This window comes from Mauremys reevesii, linkage group 1, assembly GCF_016161935.1.
Source record: "Mauremys reevesii isolate NIE-2019 linkage group 1, ASM1616193v1, whole genome shotgun sequence".
NCBI lineage: Eukaryota > Metazoa > Chordata > Testudines > Geoemydidae > Mauremys > Mauremys reevesii.
Window position 1 is genome coordinate 170023045 of NC_052623.1, and position 23664 is coordinate 170046708.

Below are 23664 nucleotides of genomic sequence, written 5' to 3' on the forward strand. Positions count from 1 at the left end.
TATAGTTAAAGTTCAGCATGTGATTCTATCATATGATTCTATGTCATCTGAGGGTGGGATGTCTTGAAAGAGAGAGAGGATGTTCCAGTGGTTAGGTCTAGGCTGTGGAGGACCCGGGTGCAATTCCCGACTCAGCCACAGACAGCCTGAGTTACCTTGGCTAAGTCACTTAGGCCTGGTCTGTACTGGGTGGGGGGAATCGATCTAAGAGATGCAACTTCAGCTACAAGAATAGCGTAGCTGAAGTCGACGTATCTTATATAGAATTAAAATTATGTACTTCGCATCCTCGCAGCGCTGGATCGGCAGCCGCAGCTCCCCCGTTGACTTTGCTTCTGCCTCTCGCACTGCTGGAGTTCAGCAGTCGACGGGAGAGCGATCGGGGATCGATTTATCATGTCTACACTACATGCGATAAATTGATCCCCGATAGATCGATCGCTACCCGCTGCTCCTGCAGGTAGTGTAGACATACCCTTACAGGGCTAGATTTACAGAGGTTTTTAGGCACCTAGTGGGATTGTCAAAAGCTGATTTCAATGGCAGTGAGCTGCCTACTTGCTTTTGAAAATCCCATTAGGCACCAAGCTGCATTTTGAGATATTCAAATTCCTTTGTAAATCTGTCCCTTAGCCTCTCTGTGCCTCAGTTCCCCATCTGTAAAACTGGAATAATAGCACTGCCCTGCCTCACAGGGGTGTTGTCTAGATAAATACATTAAAGACCATGAGGTGCTCAGACCCTACGGTAATGGGGTGTGGGGGATATAAGTGACATAGACAGACAGAAAGAAAGAAAGACAGAAAAGCATCTGACTGATTTAAAAGCACAAGTCCCACTGAGTTCAAGTTGCAATCCCTAGTAGGTGGAGCATAGCCTGGTTGAAGCCATTTCAGTTTTATTTTCTTGTGGAAATTTGATACACTAGAAGGTGATGTTCCTTTCACATATAATCATTTTTGTGTTTTGAGTTTATGGTGTTCCCCCAGTAAGGATGTTGTTAATAATAATACCTAACTAGTTTTAAGATAGAGCTTGATAAATTTATAAATGGGATGATATGATGGGGTTGCCTGTGATAGGAGAAGACTGGACTTGCTGACCTAGATGAGCATTTCAAGTGTGAAACTTCATAGTAGAGAAATCTCTCTGTCAGATGTGACATTCTACTAGCAATTAGGAAATAAATAAAATAAAATAAATCCACCTCAGCAATTTCAGGCTATAAAATGGGGAAGAAGTAAAGAACGAGCAGCATGTAAATAAAAAATAGTTTCAATACAAATAATGATTTAAATCTATTTTTAAATCCGTATTCTTACACACCCTGAATTTCCCCAGACTATTAAATAGAAATACCTGGGGGCCAAACCCTGGATTCCTTGTGCACTCAGAACTTTACTGGTGGATGGACATTGGCATATAACCACTTGCACGCAGGCAGCGCTAGAAATATCACATTCCTCTCTTTTAATCACAATCCAGTGTTTCTAAAAATAAAGCACAGTGGCTCCAGCAATACATTTTACAGGTGTAGGGAAGGCTGCAGTAAATAAATGACCCTGGTTCCCCTTCTGCCCCTTTAATTAAAAAGAAAGATATGCTCAGAATGGTGACAAACAGTATAACCTTTTGTGATAATGGATTTTTTAAAATATTTTGTCTGTCCAGTTATACAAAGAAATTGAAATCTGTCAAAAAATTACACAGCACATTCAGATTGAGAAGTCCGATACAGCCTCTGATTTTTATGGTAAGTTTTCTTTCTGATTTGTTTTTGTTTTTCCTATCAAATCCTGGTGCAAACACACTCTTATTTACAATTCATTAAAATACCTTAAGGGACTGTTGAGCAAAATAAAAAAAGCACCTCTGACTCCTGTGTCATCTAGAGAAAGAGAAGCCATGAAAAGCTGGATTGAAGCTGGATGGATTTTTTTTTTTTTAAACAAACTGAATGCAGAGTCCACATTGGCTCATGAACTGTAGTATGTGCAGATCACTCATGAAAGTTATAATTTGAGAAAAGGCAAATTTTTTCTTGTTTATGTAGCTTCTCAGAACATACTGTGCAAAATCCTTGCGATTAAGAATGTGGCACAGAGATATGGAGCCACGGAGTGCTTTTGTCACCTGCAATGGTGAAAAACAGAACCTTGTAGAGCAGAACTCCCCTCTCCCAATAGCCATGTGTTATGTTAATGTTTGTATTATAAGATAAATTGTGGCTTTGCAGTAAGTCTCTAGTGACAGTGTGTTGTTGCACTGCTGCAGGAGCAGATGGGGGAGCAGATTGTGACTCTGGGCTTGCCTATTGAGGGTGGTAGTACACTCCGGTGGGGTGCACATTCCAATGCACACCAATGTGTTGCAAACTATCTGGCCCATGTGAACCTTGCTGGTGTGCACTAAAAGTTCCCTAGTGTGCATTAACATTAATGTAAAGCCCAGAGTCACAGCCTACCTCCTGGATACCCTGCTGCTCCAAGTGGAAAGTATCCAGCACCATCTCTATGCATGATGTATCACATGTCCCCCAGTGCATTGGGACCAAGAGGAATGGGCCTTTGGCCCCCGCCATTTCTGGCTTCCTCCAGTCTCTTCCTTGCCCGTGTGTGGGGGTTATATAGTGGCCCTTCAGAGGATGCTCTCCCCTATATGCTGCTACCCACAGCATGGGTAATCATCTAGGGAAGTAAGGAAGCCCCTTGTGCCCCTTTACTTCCCTGCCCAAGCACCCGAGACAGGTCACAATCTTGTCCCGCATAGGCGGGCTTTGGATACACGAGTTTGGCATCCAGTGAAGTCTATAAAAGCTCAGTGCATCTCTGAAGCTGGAATATGCCCCATAATATTAACACATTTATAAAGAGGGGGGAGATACTCTGTATATCATTTTAGCAAAATCTCTGTTGTCTTATCTGTTTTTTTAACTTTTTAGTATTCAAAATTACAAGCCTTTAGATTGGCAAGATTGCCCTTTGGTCAGGCAATTACAGTATTTTTACATTTCTTTTGCAGGCTACCCCCGGGCACCCGATTCGCATCTTTTAATGTTTATCCAAATATTCTGTTTTAATGAATAGAATCATTTTGAATCCCAAAACCGATTATTATACAGCTGTAGGCCATTTTGAATGTTGAGCTCTGGTGCAAAGCCACAATACTGGCTGCTATTTGAAAACTAAAGATTTAAGACATACATATTAACTAGCACAATTATGACCCCAGGTTCAATAATTATGTTGTGCCTGGGAAGATTTTAATAGTTAAGGGCTTGTCTTTATTCCCTTTTGGGTTTATTTAGCGGCAGGAACATAAAAAAGGGGAAAACAATGAAAACAAACTATTGTAAAATAAAATGATCAGTTGAGCTGTTTGAGGCAGGAAATGTGTCTTATGGGTGGGCCTGATCCTGCAGACAATTAATACCCGTCATAATGCTTACTGCACTCATTGAAAGAAATAGCAAAACTCCTTTTGACTTTAATGGGAGCAGGATCGGGCTCTGAATAAGGCATGGGTCCTGTGAAGATAATATTAAGTGATGTTGTAATATTAAGCCTATATTGAAATGCATGAATATGAGAGGCAAAAGTTAAGGCTGCAAGTGCATTTGAATCTTTAATGCTTGACTTTGCCTTTATATAGATTAACATAATCTTTGCAATTTTAACACAGTGCTGACTTTTACAGTCCTACCAAGATCATGTGCTTAAGTTTACATACAGTGAGTAGTCCTACTGACCTCTCACAATATGAAAAAAAAAAGAAAACTAAGCATGTGTGTAAGCCTTTATAGCATTGGGACCCTAAACTTTGCTGTCTTAACAGAGTTTTTTTTTTTAATTTCCTAGTTTTTTAAAAACCATAATTATTAAATCCATAGTGTGGCAACACTGTAGCCCCAAATCAGGAAAGCATTTAAGCACCTGTATAAGTGCTTCCATGAATAGGGATGCTTTGCTGAATTGTCGCCTGTGTTAATTGGATAGCAATAGAATTCACCTATGCAGGATCTTAAACTATTGTATTGAATGAGGCAGTGGTCCTACCACCTTCAGTTGCTCTGTAAAGGACTGCTTCCTAATTATCATGTGCTTTCACTACTGTGCTTCATTCAATCCAAAGCGAACTTACTGCACATTTTAAAGTTTTTAACACTATGTACCACAATTCCATGTGCCTTGTGCAGCCTGCTTGAGAAACTGTTATTTAAAGAAGTGTTGTCATTACTGAAATTGTAGGCAACATTAACTGTTGCTATTGCTAGAATTCCAGCTATAATCATCATAATAATTCTTATACACTTTTAATCTTCTTACAAACTGTTAATTAATCCTGACAGTGCCTTTGTAAGATAGGGAAGTGTTACTATCTTCATGGAACAGCTAGAGAATCAAAGGCAGAGAAGTTAAATGACTTTGCTAAGGTAAAGCAACTCAAGGCAGACAAACCCAGCTCCCCAAGCAAAATGGTTGAGAGAAACTCTACTAAGGCCTGGTTTACACTACACAGGTCAGTGTAAGCTGCCTTGCATCGACCTAGCTGTGGAAGTGTCTTCACTTAAATTTGGCTCCCGCCAACGCCTCTCTATGCTGATTTAGTAACACCACCTCCCTGAGCAGAGTAGAGTTACAGTCAGTGTAATTAAGTTGACACAGTGTCAGTGTAGACACTGCATTGCTTACTTTGATTATTACTGGCTTTCAGAAGCCATTCCACACTGACAATACGGTCGATACAAGTGCTCCTGGTAAGGATGTGCACCACCGACACAAGGAGCCAAGCATGCACACACACAAGCGATCTAATAACTGCAGTGGCTGTATGCGACGTAAGTTAGGTCGACATAATTTTGTAGTGTAGAGATGGCCTACAGTAAACTCTGAGAGTTTCCAGCTGAACTTGTCCACTTTCACTGGGTTCTCTCTGGAAGGGGACACTCTAGCTCATAAACAGCTCACAAGTATCTCATCAATGTCTTGGTCCCATTACATCTTTCAAGAGCCATGTTATAGGCAGTGTTAGCTGATCTACACTTGAGTTAATGCCTCTGGAGTTGGTCTAGCTTGAGCACACATTGAAAAATAACACTTGAGCTGCACAGAGTGATTGGACTAGCAGCTGGTGTGTTCTGCTAACTTGTGCTGTTGCCTCGGTGGGTCAGTTCACTCAAGTTAAATGCACTGCTACACTTGAGTTAAGGGGTTTTGTAACTGGATGGGACTTGAATTAACTCTGCAGTGAGGACAAGCCCATAGTTACCATTTCTCTTTTCCTGGCCGTTCTTCAGTTTATTCAGAGTTTCTCTCCCCACTAACCTTGGTGCATGAAGTGAGCTTGACAGATTCCATTTATATTCCAAGTTGAGGAGCCCAGCTTCTGGTCTCCAAATTGGCTGTTAAGTGATAAATGACCATATGCCACAGGCCTGTGGGCTGGCCCCTGATTTTTTAATGATGAATGAAAGAATAACTTGCCATCCATAAACATCAACTTTGCAGGGAGTCATAGAGTCAGAATAGGCTCCCAGTACATCTGCTTCCTCTTGACTTATGGCTGATTGCATGTCAAACAAGCATCTCTCCCTAGAGATTCATAAAAGTTTTCTTTGAAAAAAAGAATAATACACATCTAGGGTGTCATGAAGTTTCAGAAAAGCAAATATCCTTTTTTAGGTAAGTCTCAATAATAAATAAATAAAACAAATTTAATAAAATATATTTTATTTTATACACACATTAGAGCTGACATTATATTAAATCCAAGTAATGGATAAAGAAAATCACCAATATCAAATATAGTTGTGCCATTTGCACTCTTAAAATTAAGTATATGTCAGTATTTCCATTATAAATCTTTGGTTTGCAGGTTTATAACTTAGCCATAAAAATGTGCACTGAGACTTGGTGAATAACAAGTCATGCCAGCAGCAGCTGAGAAGAGAAAAAAAGGCAGCATTTTACAAACCAGCCCAGCCCAGGAAATTCAGAAAGTAAAAGCTGACATTCTGCTTGAGCAGGCACTATTATGCCTTGTGTGAGTGTCAGCCATAACTCTGAATTTCCTGGCCTTTGTTGGTTTGAGACACAAACCATAACATTGTATACATTTTGTCTGCAAATATCCAACTTCTTCAAGTGACCTTTTGTGGCAAGACAGTTTTAAGTGCATTCCAACAATTTACAGCTGTGGTCTCCCCAAATAAAACTTGAATGATTTATGTAAATACAAAAATTCAGTTCAGCTTTTTAAGTAACTTTTTTTATTTAGTAATTTTCCTTTCCAGTTTTTTTAAGCTTTAATACTACCCCTCACCCCCTGAAAAATTGGGCCCCAATTCCGAAAAGCCCATTACTCCCATGGATAATCCTTACTCACAAGGAGACTTCTTGAATATTGCTATGGAATTACATGCATGAGTAAACGATGCTCACACTAGGATCGGGTACTGCTTTATCAAGGATTTTGCTTATTGTGGAAAAGAGTGCCCTCAGATATTGTGCTTGAGATGTCTCTTGGGGTTTTTATAGAACTAATTCTGAAGATGTTTTAATTGTGTCACTTGGTATTTCTGTAGGCTTTTCTCTCTCTTCTGTGGAAGAAGAAGGTTTTCGTCGGCTTTATGTGAACCGTGTAAAAGAGACGGGTCTGGCTTTCAAGAAAGGTAAAAGATATTGGAAGACTTCTATCCAAGTTAAAATAGTCTCATTGTTGTTTTATTATTGGTATTGCAGCAGCAGTTAGGAGTGCCAGTCATAGACCAGAAGGACTCCATTGTGTTAGGTGCTGTACAAACACAGAACGAAAAATCTGTGCCTGTCCCAGAGAAGTGTTTGGAAGGGCCCCACATACCTTAGCACAGTGGTTCTCAACCTATTTATCATGGTGGGCCACATATGCAGCCCACAAAGTGATACGGCCACAGGTTGAAAACCACAGTGCCCCCTCCCACCCCCAAACCCCTATGCTCAGCGCTCTCTGCCCAGAGACCCCTCCACAGAGTGGAACCAGAAGCAGAGAGCTGGACGGGGGGCAGGGACCCTGCCTCCAGACCCTGCTGTGTGGGGACCCCTACCATGTGGGGCTGGTGGGCAGCCAGGACCCCAACCCCATTGTGTGTGGCCGGGTGGCAGCCAGCTGCCCAGAGCCCACTGAGCAGCTGGCAGCCCAGAGCCCGCCATGCAGCAGGGCAGCTGGGAGTCCAGAGCATGTAGCCTTTAGCACACAGCTAAGCTGGGCCGCAGCTGTGTGTTAATTGGGCCACAGGCGGCCCGCGGGTTGAGAACTGCTGCCTTAGCCTATGTCTGCCTCCCCATCCAACCTACGGAATGATTTGGGATTGACTACAGTATATGTGCAGTCACCCTTCATTCTGAACTGCTTTTCTGCCCACCCCTTCTCTTACATAGCAGGATCACCATGTACTGCAGCGAGAAAGACAAGTAAGTGGTCCATAAAGCCACTCTACAACTGATACTAAGAGATGAAGGAATAAAATAAATGGCACATCTTCACTCCAGTGGCTGAGATCACTGTTCCTAGTTTTGCTTTCAGCCATGGCTGCTCTGAACCTGGGATGTAACAAGGCTGACTAGGCCAGAGAACTGACCCAAAGGGTGTAATCAGCTAAGAGGATTTCAGTAGTCTTTTTGGAGGACTCTACATCTGTTTCAGAACCATGAAGATCCCCCACTCTTTTTTCCTGTCACTTTCCACTCCCCACTCTCTTCCCATATGAATGGCCACCATCTTTCTGGCCAAGGTGTATGAAGTTTCCTGCAAAACCCTTTAACATTTCTCCTTACTCGACGCAGGCACATAGGTAGGCAAACAAAAGGCTCTGGGGTTCAGTGGTGAGTCAAGGCAAATATAAAAGGGTAGGGAAGGGAGGTCTGGGCAGTCCCTCCTTCAGCAAGTTTGGAAATATCAAGTGCCGTTTCCTGAATTTTACAAGATATTTGAGCAAGATTCTAGACAACAAACAAGCAAACAAAGAAAGCTGGGTACTCTGTCTTCGGAATGCTAAACTAAGTTGTCAATGGGAAATTGGTCTTTTCAAAAGAACAGGGTCAACTTAAAAAAAAAAGCACACTTCTGTGTGAACATTTTTTTTTTACCTACTATTATCACAAGTAAAACTGTAAGATACCTATAACTGAGAGAGAGATAGTGACTATATTTCTCAGTTGGTACAGATGATAGGTGAATATTATTATTAGGGCTGGTCAAATGATGGGAATTTTTTTGACAATTTTTTTCCCCCTTTTTAATCAATACATTTTGAATTTTGAAACTTTTGGACCAGCTAATTATTATTATTATTATTGTTGTTTTTGTAGCTATATGGTTACCAGCGCTACAGTATCTGGGCACAATTCTCTATGTTTAGGGCACATCTAAATTGCCGCTGAGGGGAGCTTCCCAGCTCAGGCAGACAAACGCACTCTAGCTTTGCCTGAGCTAGCATGCTAAAACCAGCACAGGCGGCAGCTTGGCCTAGCCACCCGAATACAAAACCACCTGGACCCTCTGGGTACATATGTGGGCAGCTAGCCAAGCCGCTGCCTGTGCTACCCCTGGCTACTCTGCTATTCTTAGTGCGCTGCATATACATGAGTGGGGAAGCACACTCGCAGCTGCGGTGTAGACGAAGCCTGAGAAGTATCTTTTTTTTTTTTTCCCCTAAAGAAGAACAAAGCTCCCACAGCCTCCTCTGACATCCCTCCCCATTTCACCAAATGTAAAGCCACTTACTTAACCAGAATCAAATCTGGGCAGCTTATTTCCTGGAGGATGCAGCTGGATTCACAATGCAATTCTTAGGGGAAGTCTTGCTGAAAGAGCTGAGTCTTGCCTCCTGCCCTCATGATGGCAAGACTCAGGGTCTGCATGATCTCCTATAGAGAGAACTCTGTGCTTAAACAGCTTCCACCAAGAACAGCTTGTCCTCTGACCCTGCAATTTCCGCTGTCCATCAGCCTGAGCACCCCTTTCAAGTGCAGCTGACACACTGGGGTGTGGAGCAAGAGGTGATTTTGCAGATGAACAGGATGGAGCCTGGCGAGGGATATGAAGATAAGGACGAGGATCTTGAAATCAGCCCAATGCTGGCTAGGCAGCCAGTGCAGAATATTATTTATTGTGATGTGCTCAAGTCGGTCTGCTCTGCCAAACAGATAGTGGTGTGTTGAACTTCAGGTGTTAGTGGTGTGTTCTTTTTCAGGTGACCTCCAGGGCCAGCCCAGGGTACAGCATGTTGCAGTGACTTAGCCTAGCTACATTAATCAATGCACTCAGTACCTCCAGAACAGATCACTGTGACATGCTTCAGCCTGGATTGACCCTGGAGGCCCCCCTCATAATGAAAGTTAGTCCAGCATGCAGCTGGCTGCAAGGATGTACAAACCGCCTGTTGAGAGTGAGGTCACATTCTCTGCTGGATCTTCAAAATGCTTCCGTTTGTCTATCATCACCACCTTTGTCTTTCCTGGGCTGAGTTGGAGCCAGCTGTTTTCTCTCCAGATAGTGCTCAGAATTGGATAAATACCATGAATAAATTTCCAAGCAATAAATTCAGCATTAGAGGATGTATGTGACAGGATATAATATGTTTTCAGGACCAGGGAGGAGGCAAAATAAAGTCCTAAATCCAATTCTGTTTCAGTTAGGGACATTGCCTCTTTTCCTTAGCCATCATAATGGCTTGCCTCTTTCAATAAAGCACTCGTCAGTGTGCAGAAAATTAAATAAACAATATAGCTAATCCTGCTTTATAAAGAGAGTGTCAGTGATTCAGTCACACGTGTTCAGATGACTTTTACCTCAGGGATTGCACCATGAGAACATAAGGCACTCCAGTTCTGCCACGTAGGAGAGCTATGAATAGTTGATGGGAAGAGACAACACAATGCTCAAACCAACCAGTAAATCATCCCAGCGTCTGTCTATTGGAAAAAGCAGTTTTCCACCATAAAATGGCTTTTGCTACTGCAAAAATGGAAACAGAGACGCTAGAAAAGGCAGAACTGGGTAAATGCCCCAAATCCCTGTTTTTTTTTCATTTGGCTATGAGCCTTATCGCACCTGCGTAGTACTTCCCTAGTTCTCACCCTAAGGTTTTTGCCTAGAAATCCTCCTCCTCTCCCTTTTCTGTATTATACTCACTAGTTTGTAAATACTGAGGGCTAGACCGGGGTAGGCAACCTATGGCATGGGTGCCGAAAGCAGCACGCAAGCTGATTTTAAGTGGCACTCACACTGTCCAGGTCCTGGCCACCGGTCTGGGGGGCTCTGCATTTTAATTTAATTTTAAATGAAGCTTCTTAAACATTTTAAAAACCTTATTTACTTTACATACAACAATAGTTTAGTTATATATTATAGACTGATAGAAAGAGACCTTCTAAAAAGGTTAAAATGTATTACTGGCACGCGAAACCTTAAATTAGAGTGACTAAATGAAGACTCAGCACAGCACTTCTGAAAGGTTGCTGACCCCTGGGCTAGATGGTGGCTCACCTTTGGTGGGCAAGGAAGGGCAGGGGCACAAGAAGCCGTCTGCAGAGTCCAGGCAGAGTCCTCCTACACAATACCAGAGTGCTAGAAATCTAGAAGAGGAGGTCTCAGTGCAAGGGGTCATGGCCACCTTGCTCTTTCCATATTGCTAAAGTGGAGGTGCCATCCCAGCTAAATGCAGGGAATGGGTTTGGGGGAGGGGAATCCTGGTATTGAAAAAGATGAGATCCCCTGATCTAAAATGAATTATGGTGCCTGTCTCTGTGAAAGGGTGGGGTCATGGTTGGGCCTCTCTCCCATCACTTCTTGTGCACTGATCAGCAGAGAAGGGCCACCGTTACATGGCTTCTCCTTCTACCCACCCCTGTGATGCAGCCACTACTGTAAAGCCACAATCTTGCCCTAAACATTTTCTAACAGACACTCTCTGCTAAATGTCTCCAGTTAATGATGAGAATTGTGATGTCTTGAAACTTGGAAGTTTGACTTTCTTGGCACAATTTACTTTAAGGTTAAAAATGTTTTTAGTGTTGATGGCAGAACGTTGGACTTGAGGAATTAATTAGTGTCTTATTTCTATGATCCATTTTCTCTCATTCTAACCCCCAGGTCAATGTGAAGCAGGAAAGTAGATTCCTGTTCGAATTCATCTCACACTACTACTTTCTTCACCAATAATCTGGAAAGCTTTAGAAGTCTGAGTCTGTTTATAAACAGTGTGTTCTGTAAATGCTGTGCATGGTTTTTCTCCTAGAAAATGATGTAAAGAAAAGTTTATTTCTTCACTCACAAAGGGTGTACGGTGGAATTCAGTGAATACACTGTAAATGTACCACATGGTGACAGCAAGCACAATGATACTATGGTGATGGGACGCCGTAGAAAACCCTAAGATAGATCTCTTCACAAAAATCAGCATCCATCAGTGATCCCTTCACATCCATCAAGTTTCTGCATGTTTATGTCATGTCTAGACATCACAGTTACTAGCACTTCATAAATACACAGACTGAGGTCTTTGGGGGACATGGGCAACATAAACTTACTGTGTGATACTTACCTGTTACTTTCTGTTCTGCAGGCCTTAAAGCTGGTGATGAAATTGTTGAGATTAACAAAAGAGGAGCTGAAGACCTGGACTCAACCATGCTGAAAGATGCCCTTGTTCAGCCTTCACTGTGCCTTACAGTGCGTACTTATCCAGAGATAGAGGGGGGGCAGAAGTTAATGCAACCACCCCCACGTCGCATGGAAAATCTGTCTGACTTGAGTGACAGTGCACTGATGTATAGCGGCAGTAACCAAGGTAACAATGTCCATTGAGGAAATTAACATAAAATGGGTCCACTTTGGTTCCAACATATATCAGTGTAACTCCATTGACCACAATGGAGTTACTCCTGATTTACACCTGTGTGAGATGAGAATCTGGCCCTAAACATTGTGGTTAGATTATCAACAGGAGCTTGGGAATTTATGACGTGACCTGTGGTTACACTAAATTGCAACCACAAATTCCCTGGCTAGATAGTGATTTGGTAGATATTTAGTCAGAGAAACATGCGAGTTTTTGTTTGGCTTTTTAAATATGTGATTACCCCAAAACAAAAGACACTTTTGAGTGTGTTTATTTGTTTGATCTGTTTTTTCAGAAGTTAATTTAAAAATGTGGTTAGAATAACATAAAATTGAGTGTTTTTTTTATTTTCTTTTTTTCTCCTTTTCCTGCTCTGAAGAAGGCAAACGTAAAAGAAGGCTCCTAAAAATTGACCATGTTCGAAATTGTTAGCTAGCAGATAGAACACGAACAGGCATCAACAGTAGTTGAAAGATTGCTTTTAAAAAGCAGTTGTAAGGATGAGGTGGGGGTAATCAGAAACTCCATACCTGGGATTTTTATATTTGGCCACAAGATGTCACCCTTACACATATAAAATCACTTAATTTTCTTTCTTGCCGTAAGAGCATCTTGATCCCAGTTTGAATAAGTTACTATCCTTCCAGTGCAGGGCTTATAGGTCATAGGAAAGGCTAGAACCTCTTTGCCAGAATTTTTTCCCCATAGCAGGGAAATTGGGGAGGGGGTATGGTTTTCCCTTTATTTCACTGTTGCTGAAGGAAGAGTAGGAATATCTCAATTTAAATTGGAGGAAGCAACAAAATAGCATTTCAGCAGATGGTTTAGAGGTGCTTACAGAAGTTTCAGTAACGCAATTTTACCTTGCCATATGCATCTAAAGCATGGTATTAAAAATGTTTAAAACTGAACAACACACACATTCTAATTGGGAGGATTTTAGATTAAAGTGGGAATAGGGTTGAGGTTTGGAGGCAAGCATTTAGAGCTCCTCCATCATTTTCCATCTCTTTAGACATCAGTGGAAGGAAGTATAAAAGGTTTTTCCAAAGCTCTTATTCTTCTAGCCCCTGTGCATTATTTGGTTTTTACTCTCTGAAATGTAAGTTAAATAGAGGTACATTTTATTATTATATCTGGGATTGTAGCTGTGTCTCAGATTTTTGGTTTCAGCTCTGTGACTTCTTGTCTAAAGTAATCAAGTGTGAAATACCCATTGACCTATTTATTTGTATCCTAGCTGATTACTGCCAGCTTGGCTGGCTGTATAAATCAGCTCAGTGGTTTCTATCACATGCTTTATTTATAGTGTGTACACTTATAACCTCTCCAGGGAATAGAGATCCATCCCATCCTTTTCAGCCACTCTTGCACATGCATCAGTTTGCACTCTCTTGCCTCAGGTGACCAGGTGACTTTGCCCCCGGAAATTAAAAAATCTCCTTCCTGTTTGCTGCAGCCAGGTGTGTGGTGCAAGTTAAATCAGTTACAGTTTTACAGGTAACAGCCTCCCCACGCTCCAAAGCAAGCCCAGCAGCATGAGCACAGGTGGTGCAGGACCTCATCAGTGTTTGGGGTGAGTATCTTGAGCAGATATCAAGGGACATGCTGGATAGCCATCAGTCCGTAACGAACGACACTTCTGAGCAGCTGGGGGACAGGGAGGGAGGAGGAGGCGGGGGGGGGAGAGAACCGCGAGTGAAGCTCCTGGGATGGGGAAAGTTTGCAGAAGAGGGCAGAGAGAGCGGTGTACCGGTAAGGCTTTTTATTTTCTGGGTGGAAATGTTTCTGGATCTTCCAGATTAAGTCCTGAAAAAATGTTGGGAGACTCTTTAGTGAAGAGATAGGGATAAGATCTTCTGGAGGGATACAATGCCCGTGTGTTAAATGTTGTCATCTGTGTGTGTACAGACCTTTTGACTGACTGCCCAGATGTTCAACATCACAGAGGCTTCAAAATTGAAAAAAATCCCGAATATTTCTGTACTGAGCTAAAAGAAAATCCACGTAACACTGGAGTTTAACATTATTGGGCTCAGGATCCGGCTGGACTATTATGTTTATGTGGCTTTAGATGCTATACTTCACTGGAGCAATTTGCTGCATGTCATGCAGAGAGTGTGGGATGGAACTTTTACCAAAGGTGCTTTGGTAGATAATTCTGTTTATTGGGTCAGTATTTTAGATTCTGATCCTTTTAGGAAGCCTTTAAAATGTTGATATTGGATATTTTTTTACTCGTGTATGTTTGGGGGTGGGGGGTTAATAGAAAACCAAACCAAAATTCCAGCAATGTAAACTCCATTGGACCCACTGGCTCTTAGCTACTCTTGTTTCTTTTGTGATTAATTAGGCTGACCACTAAGATTTTGATGTATAGCAAGGTGAAGAAGAGGTACATATTTTCCCCTGAGGGGTTCTAGGTGCCTGTTACAAAACCACAAAGATTTCCTCCTCTCACCTTTTAATTTTCTCCCAGGTTTTAATCTTCTATTCCCCCAGCACAGCCATTATAATTTTGTTTTAAAAGCACTTACATGCTAGGACTCCCTCTGGAGACCTTCAACATTTTCCCCGGAGTTAGCTAAAGCGACCACTCAAGGCCCTCTCCCTTCCCCAAGAATAGTGTCTTGCTTCTGCAACACACAACTTCATTCAGTCCAGGGAGTGAGAGAATGGGGACTAGAAATCCAGAGATAGTTTCCCAAAACTCTGCATAGATCATTGCCACTAGGTTAGTAAGATGCCCTAAAGGTTATTTTTTAGCCATAATTTCTTGAGGCATTCCCTACTTCTCTTCTGCATAGTGAAACCATATGGCCTCCATGTGGAGATATGTGAGCTCCTTCTTCATGTACTTAGAGTTTGGGGGCAAGGCTCTAAATATTCTTGTTTTGTATGAGATTACAGCATCGGAAGACATGGGACACACTATGCAAAATACAGGGACAACCAAGAGCCATACAAATCACTTCATGTGGTGTAGGGGGTAAAACAAGTATATCACTATTTTGAATGAATACATTCATTTTCCAGTTATGAAACAGTTAAGTGTTCCTGAGCAGTCTGTGATTTGTCACTCTGCGAGCAGGAAAATCAGAATCACAGTGACCCTAGGATCTGAAAGATTCATATGTTGTAAAAACAAACTGTTCACTGCATTATAAGAATCTCCTTTTTTTTTCCTTTCTGTCTTCCTCTCTTGCCAATTCCCCCAGACCAAGTAAATTTGGATTTCAGAGCAAGTTAAGAGTAACAGTGACCTTAGTTTTGTCTGGGTTATTTTTGTGAGGTAGACTTCTAATTTGGGTGTCAAGTATCAGAGGGGTAGCCGTGTTAGTCTGGATCTGTAAAAGCGGCAAAGAGTTCTGTGGCACCTTATAAACTAAGAAACGTTTTGGGATTGTGATGACCTTGAATGAACTTGTAGTTATGAGTTAATGGGGAAAAAAGTTAAAATCTAGACACAAATACTCAGCTTCTCTGGAGTGTCTGTTTAGTCTGGCACAAAATTCCAGTGCAGCAGCACTCAAATTGACTTGGGATTTGGGAAGATTTTCCTGTCTCTGATGCTGTTCATTCTCTTGCTGAATACTGTTAAATTATTCCTGTTAGGGATAGTATTTATCCCAGGCTCATAAAGGTGCTTCTGAAAAGCAAATGAGTTGCCTTTAGATTTCCATGAGATCCATGAATGTCATATATGAATAAGTTTCTTAAGGAGGAAACTTCTGGTACGCCTCCATTCTCCCCTCCAGTTAGAACACCATAACTGTTCATTCCCCTGTTAGATAGCTAGAAAGCTAACTTATGTAAAATTTGGCTTTCCAAGAGGCATAAAACAAGTTTACTTACATTTCTACTCACAGCTGCATGAGTGAAAGGCCCTGCTCCTGCACACCTTTTATTTATATATATATATACATACACACACACACACACACATACACACACATTGCTTTAAGTATATGAGTAGTCCTGCTGACTTCAGTGAGACTACTCGTGTGCAAAAATTACGCATGTGCTTAAATTCATGGTCTTGGGCAGTACCTGCAAAGGAATCTTTATGGTCTGTTGTATCAAAAATGTAGTACTAAGACTGCCAAGATATAGATTAATGCAGTTACTTTAGTATATTGCATACAGAAAGATGCAATTGTTAATTAATAGTATAACTCAAAAAATCCCCGTAAAAGTATTTTTGATTCTAACATTAAAAAAAAAGATGTAAAACTATAAACTGTAATTTACTAAAATCTTCCAATATAAGGCTGTGTGGAGGAAATGTTAACTAAGGCCTGGATCCTGGAAAGATGTACTCAACTTTACACATGAGTAGTCACAAGGAGCTCAGTGGAATTGCTCAAGTATAAAGTTAAGCACAGGCCTTTGTAGGGATGGAGCTTTATAAAAACCTAATCTCAACATGGAGCTTAGCCTTAACTCTGCATCAGCTTTTGTGGCCTCTAACTTCAATCAGACCCATAACATTATGTGATTAGTGTTTATAGTTCAATCAAATTTCATATGTGGCCATGAAACCTTTGTGCTCAAATCCCTGTTTAGGCCCTGCTCCTGCAGTGAGCTGAATGCTGGTAGGCCCCTGTGCATCCAAGGAACCACTGGCACAGATGCCTGCCGAGCTCATTGCAGGATGAGAACCTGAATGTTCATGAAAGCTCATTATTCACTGCTCTAAACTTTTCTCATTTTGCATAACCCACTATTTTGTTTCCGCATATATGTCAATTTTGGCAGGGCACACGCTTTTCAATGAACAAGACAGCTGTGCTGAGGCAGCTGCAGAAGAAGCAGAAGTGCCTGATTTGGAGTCCTCTGATGAGACAGATAGGATGAGCAAGGTGAGAGATTTTCATTTTCACATTACAAAGACCTAAAGTGCAGTAGAGTCACAGCTGACATGCTGACTTCACAGCTGTGCATGATTAGAGCATCTTCCCTAGGAAAATGTTGATCTTACTTTTAAGGTGTTTACAAGTGATACAGAGTGTAACAAATTACAGCCTTGATTACAGCACATCAACACCTGTTGAGTAAGAGCTGTGTTCTGGATCCATGAGGGGTAAAGAGTAGACCTGGTTCTGATCTTCTGTGCTGTGTGATAATGCTTTCACATATTAAAATATAGCACCTCTATCACTTCCTCCGCTTGGGCAGGTGAGCTGAATGCATTTCCAGACTGATTTATCACATTTTCCTTTCCTTTTCTCTTTAGTAATTTCCAAAGGTGTGAAGCACAAAAGTTATATTATTGCCTTAAATCAATAGTATAGTTTACATGTTAGCAGCTTAAATGCAAAACCAATTACAGCCAATCTACCTTTGATTAAAGCAGAACTCTCCAATTATAGTTAACAGGCTGCACAAATAGATTGCTAATTGCTGTCTATTAAGGGATGAGTTCTGGCATGGCTTGGTAGTTTGTTCTAGCTGTGGTAATAGTGAATACTGCACAAAATCATCTGTGGAGATTAGTGTTCTCTGAAGTTGAATCAAGTACATATGGTAAGATTACTTTAAAAGGGCTGGCTGGCTGTTGTATTTTAAGTTCTTGCTGCATAATTGATGCTATGTTAGTAACTCAAGCTCTACAGAATTCACTGTGTAGGGAGTATAAACTATGTAGGACTGAGCTCATTGATTCTCTGTGTCTCTTCCCTGTGCTTGCTTGCTCGCTCGCTTTCTCTCTATATATCTATTTCTGTGGTTTCCCATCATTTTGTTTTAGTTGCAAATGTGTCTTGGTGAGTCATAAACCGATCCCCAAATACCACTATTAGGTTATCATAATTGAAAGGAAGGAAAAAGCCCCTGGCCTCTTGTTTCCTGATCTCTTATGTCATACTAGCTTGTAGCCTTTCCTTTGGTAGATAGGAGAAAGCATTTCTATGCATGAAACATAAACAGAACTTGTATGTAAAGCTGAAGATTATCTTTAAACTTCGTCTCTAGATTTTCCTGGGGAATCATTTTATAGTAAGTATAAAATTATATTTTTCAAAAGTGGGGGAAGTACTGTGTGTAGAATTTTTTTTTTTTTTTAAATTTAAGTGTGGATACCTGCATGATTTGTAATGAGGTCTGAAATGAATGTTTCTTAGCAGAAAAATGGTCCACATATTAATGGTATCTATTGCTAACTTGGCTATGGATAATCTTGCTGTGGTTGGATTTTCTGTAGCTTTTAAAAGTTTTATGTATGAATTATGTGAGAGGCTGTGATGTCCCATTTCACACTGTGCTTCCATGAACCATCAGCTGTCTAAAGCAAGGTGTATGAATTCTGTGATCAGCCATGTGCTTTGGCTGTGCTAAGGAACAGTGTTTTAGTAGTTATTACACTTATGATAAAAGAGTAAGAATTGTAACTAACTTGTAAATTTAATGAGGTGGAAATTTCATTTTGTGTAAATTACACATTTCCAAATATTAGAAAACGCAAAACAGGTGATAATGTTTATCTTTGAAGGAGCCTCTCGTTATTCATAACGTATGTGATTCATGGGGGAGAAATTTTGAGTTCAGTGTTTTGTTCTGTGTTTTCCCCTTTAAAAAAAAAAAGTTTAAAGTCTTGAATCAAAAGGCAGGGAGGGGTCTGTGTCTTTTTTCAGTACAGAATATATTTATATTGACAACAAATATCTTCTAACTTGCTAACTCTACTTTCCCTGTTTATATTTAGAACACCTCTGTATTCTTTACAATTCTCCCTTGCTCTTGAATTTCAACAAAACTTAAAAATAGTTCTGTTAAAGCCAGAGAGTGCTATTAAATGTGCAGCTTCTTCAGAAGCTGCACTGGAAAGGGGGCTCTGACTTTTGTTCTTAATTCCTCTTTATATTTGTGCTTCGCTTTAAAATGTATTCTGTACCACTGGGCATTTAATTAGCTAACGGTAGAGTCTGTTAATCTTCTCTATGAAGGTACCTTCACCACACATCGTCCTCCTAAAATCCCCTGGAAGCCATTTGCAGGGTAAGGCAAGAAAGGTGTTTTCTCCATGCTATTGCCACCTCCTTCCGATCCTACTGAGATTATGAATCATGTTCACATCATCAGCCTTAACTCAGACTGGCTGTCTCAGTACACAGTACACAGTGAAACATACCTGGAGGAAGTGGGGAGAGGAGAGAGTTTGAAGGCAGTGATCAGTGGAGATGCTATATGAGCATGGCTACTATGAGAGGCAAAGAATTCTGCAAAACTTGGGCTTGTTCCCTTTTTACATATCTGACTTGATAAAGTAGGGTTGAGAGTCCCCTGTGCTGTTGCCAGCTCTTCCCATCTTCTCCAGCAACCCCTCACCGCTTGTTTTCTAACCTTCAGACAGTGTTTTTTCCTGATATTAAAATAGGTCCAGAGTACACCAGATGTGAATTTAGAATGGAAAAAACAAGCAGGAGACACTTCTAGGCTCCTTTCATATATCACAAAGAAGGCGGGAAAGGAAAAAAGGGTGTGTGTGGTTTTTTTTTTTTTTTTGCCATTTCCTAAGCAGGTATCCATTAAATTGGGAAGAATTAGAACAAAACCTCATTATTTCAATGGACTTATCCTGCTGTAAACAGCAAGAGATGGGATGTCTTAAAATTGTGCTAGATACAGCATTAGAAAATGCATTATAGAAACATTCCTGCATAGGAAGAGGGAATTGACTGACAGGTCTGGTGTTTTTAATCTCTAGGGTGTTGTGTGTTTTGAGAGTCTAATCTCTCTTCTTTCTTTTAAAAGTTAAGGCAGCCCATGTACAGCTGACTTCTAGTGAGCTCAGTATCTCCCAATTGTAAAGATGTAAATATAGGCAAACTCCTATGCTTATATATATATATATAAAAAAAATTTTTTTAAACAAAAGTTGCACTAGAGAAAGGTCAAAGCCCCTCTAAGCCAAACTCCTCTGAATTTCAGTGGGATGTGGACATTTTATAGACTGTCTAAACAAGCACATTTGTTGGCAAACCCTTTTTGTCAGTCAGGGCTGTGGGAACCTCCCCCTTCTCCCCCCCTCCCCCCGTGATAAAAGTATCAGGGTACGTCTACACTATGGGACTATTCCGAATTTGCATAAACCGGTTTTGTAAAACAGATTGTATAAAATCGATTGCGCGCGGCCACACTAAGCACATTAATTCGGTGGTGTGCATCCGCGGTCCGAGGCTAGCGTTGGCTTCTGGAGCGTTGCACTGTGGGTAGCTATTCCCTAGCTATCCCATAGTTCCCGCAGCCTCCCCCGCCGCCCCTTGGAACTTCCGGGTTGAGATCCCAGTGCCTGATGGGGCAAAAATCATTGTCGCGGGTGGTTCTGGGTAAATGTCCTTAGTCACTCCTTCCTCTGGGAAAGCAACGGCAGACAAGCATTTCGCGCCTCTTTCCCCTGGATTGCCCTGGCAGATGCCATAGCATGGCAATCATGGAGCTTGTTTTGCCTTTTGTGACTCTCACCGTATGTGTACTAGATGCCGCTCACAGAGGCGATTCAGCAGCGCTACACAGAAGCATGCTTTTGCTTTTGCATGACAGCAGAGATGGTTACCAGCCATATTGCACCATCCAAACCCTTCCATAAATTGGAACTAAGATGATCATGGCTACCAGTCCTTTTGTACCATTTGCTGCTGTCATAAGTGCCCCTGGCTGCTCTTAGCCAGGGGCGCAAAAGCCAAAATTGGGAATGACTCCCTGAGTCAATCCCTCCTTTTTGGTATCTAAAAATAGAATCAGTCCTGCCTAGAATATAGGCAAGTGTACTAGATAACCACTGTATCATAGAACCAGAGAGCACAGCTGCTCTGTGTCAGATCCTGCAGAAATTATGATCTGTATGCTATTCACAGGGGGTGCTCCTGTAACAACACCACCTGTTCATTCCATTCTTACCCCAGCCTTCCTGGGCTACCATACCATTGTCCCCCCACTTGTGTGATGAAGTAATAAAGAATGCAGGAATAAGACACACTGACTTGTTAGTGAGAAATGAGTGGAAGGCAGCCTCCAGCTGCTATGATAGTCCAGACAGGACATTAAGCAGTGTGTAGGAGAGAAGCCCAGCATCCCTCTGCTAGTCCAGGGGCAACTGAATCTTTTCTTTACACATGAAGGGTGGGGGCTGATGGAGCTCAGCCCCCTGTTGCTATGATGACGATGGTTACCAGCCATATTGCACCATCCACCACCAGAAAAAATTAGGGCCAGGCGCCCTTGATCGACCTGACGGATGCTAGTCAGCATGGTTACTGCCCCATGTGCCAATAGGCTGATGACGAGGACGGTTACCAGTCCTTTTGTACCATCAGCCACCCATGGCAGGGGGGGAGTGATGATGTTGGTGTTGACGGCTGCAGCATCGTGTCTATCTGCAGCATTCAGTAAAGATAGGGTGACATGTAAAAGAGTCAGAGGATTGTTTTCCCTTTCGCTTCTGGGTGTGTGTGTGGGGGGTGAGTAGATTGCCAAGCTATGCCCTGACCCACCGCGGACACTGTGTTTGACCCTAGAAGCATTTGGAGCTCAGCCAAGAATGCAAATACTTTTCGGAGGCTGCAGGAACTGTGGGATAGCTTCAGTCCTCCAGTCCATGAGTGTCCATTTGATTCTTTGGCTTTCCGTTACGCTTGTCACGCTGCAGTGCGCTGAGTCCCTGCTATGGCGTCTGTCTGGAGATTTTTAAAAAAGGATTCTGAATTTCATCTTCTGTAACGGAGCGCTGATAGAACGGATTTGCCTGCCCTTACAGCGATCACATCCGCATGGTCCGTGCTGGAGCTCTTTTTTTATTTTGATTTCGGACTGCATCGCCACCCGTGCTGATCGGAGCTCCACGCTGGGCAAACAGGAAATATTCAAAAGTTTGCGGGGCTTTTCCTGTCTACCTGACCACTGCATCCGAGTTCAGATTGCGGTCCAGAGCGGTCACTGGTGCACTGTGGGATAGCTCCCGGAGGCCAATGCCGTCGATCAGCGTCCACACTAACCCTAATCCGATATGTTAAAACCGATACTAGCATTACTCCTCTCGTTAGGGAGGAGTACAGAAACCGGTTTAAAGAGCCATTAAAATCGATATAAGGTGCCTCCTAGTGTGGACGGTTGTGGCGTTAAATCGGTTTTACGCTCCTAAAACCGGTTTAAACGCCTAGTGTAGACCAGGCTTCAGTGTGAACAGTGCTACACTGGTGGCTGCTCTCCTGCTGACATAGCTGCTGCCACTTGTCGAGGGTAGTTTCCTGTCGGCATAGACCAGCTACACAGGTGACCTTACGGCGGCACAGCTGCTGTTGTACAGTTGTGCCGCTGTGAGGTCCATAGTGTAGACCAGGGGTAGGCAACCTATGGCACAGGTGCCGAAGGCGGCACACAAACTGATTTTCAGTGGCACTCACACTGCCTGGGTCCTGGCCACCAGTCCGGGGGGCTCTGCATTTTAAATTAATTTTAAATGAAGCTTTTAAAACATTTTAAAAACCTTCTTTACTTTACATACAACAATAATTTAGTTATATATTAGACTTATAAAAAGAGACCTTCTAAAAACATTAAAATGTATGACTGGCACGCAAAACCTTAAATTAGAGTGAATAAATGAAGACTCGTTGCCAACCTCTGGGTAAACATAGCCTCAATTTCTAATCCAAGATCTGTATGAGAATTTAAACCAGTTCTAAGTAACATCTTTGTCAGTCATCCATCTCTAGTTTAACGGGATACCATGTAGCTAACTTACTAGTGTAAGTTTTATTTAACAAAAACTAGCCTTTGTAATTATCTGCTTATTTGCTTAAAGTGGGCTAATTTATATAAATTTAACACACTTGGTCTGGAGGTTAAAACATGTAGAGGCAGGTTCTCAATATCACAGAGCAACAAAAGCTTAAGTATTTTGCACATTGTAGCCATCATGACACATTTACTGTGGTGATCAGATCAGTAGCACTTTGTTTAGTGATCTGCCACATTCCCCACTTGTGGATGTTTTAAAAATCTAATGAGTTGAAATGCTACTGGATGTTCATTTCCTTTTTTCTAATTTAAGACATGTCTCTTGAAATTAAAACTAATTACCTTGCAGCTGTGATTAAGGTACCGTGCACTAATGACTCTGTATGCATTTCATTTAGCAAAAGTGTTCTGTGAAGATCACTCTTTTGCCGTGATAATGAGAACCAAAATTATCTATTGATACAAATCCCTCAACACATGTAGAAGTTGAGGTAAAAGGATTAAAATGGGGAAGTGAAGGTTTTCCAATAATCTAACTGGCTTTTTAAAGTTGTCTTATTAGTGTGTGCTGTCTGCCCTGATGTTTAATAATCTTATGCAGTACAGGTTGCAGCCAATCAGCTGATACTAATCCACAGGCAATAGACATTTATATTCCACTGTCAGCTTCCCCTCTGCACGTTTCAGCCATTTCTTGCAGGAGCTCTCATATGACCGTTTCATGAAAGGGAGTCTTCAGAAGTGACTTCACTAGTTAGAGATGAGAATTAAATTCTCATTGATCTATTGAAAGAACAAGGCCTACAGCAAATGACACAAGAGCAGAGTCTTACAGAAGTGCAGTAGCTGCCCTCTCATTAAAATACAGGAGAGGATGTTTTCTGTGCTTGTGTCTCAAGTAAGCAGCATGGACTATGAGGAAAGAACACTTGTCTGGAGCAGGAAAGAATTTCATATCAGCTGAATATGGAAAGAAATGTGGATTCTTTTTTTAGTGTATTTGTTACTGAAAATGCTGAGTAACAGAATTTTCACAACAATATCTTCCA

The 23664-nt window shown here is 41.7% G+C and overlaps 1 protein-coding gene across 4 annotated transcripts in view; it reads left to right on the forward strand.

Moving 5' to 3' along the window:
- The window catches only part of TIAM1 (TIAM Rac1 associated GEF 1), a 267398-nt gene that overhangs the window by 214900 nt on the left and 28834 nt on the right, over positions 1 to 23664 (forward strand). For 2 of the 4 annotated variants that reach the window (XM_039520731.1, XM_039520732.1), the window contains 5 exons: positions 1672 to 1753; positions 6584 to 6670; positions 11131 to 11145; positions 11603 to 11827; positions 16637 to 16740. In XM_039520731.1, the coding sequence (XP_039376665.1) occupies positions 1672 to 1753; positions 6584 to 6670; positions 11131 to 11145; positions 11603 to 11827; positions 16637 to 16740 (513 nt within the window). The remainder of the gene's footprint in view (positions 1 to 1671; positions 1754 to 6583; positions 6671 to 11130; positions 11146 to 11602; positions 11828 to 16636; positions 16741 to 23664) is intronic. The other 2 variants (XM_039520734.1, XM_039520735.1) reach the window with 1 other exon arrangement.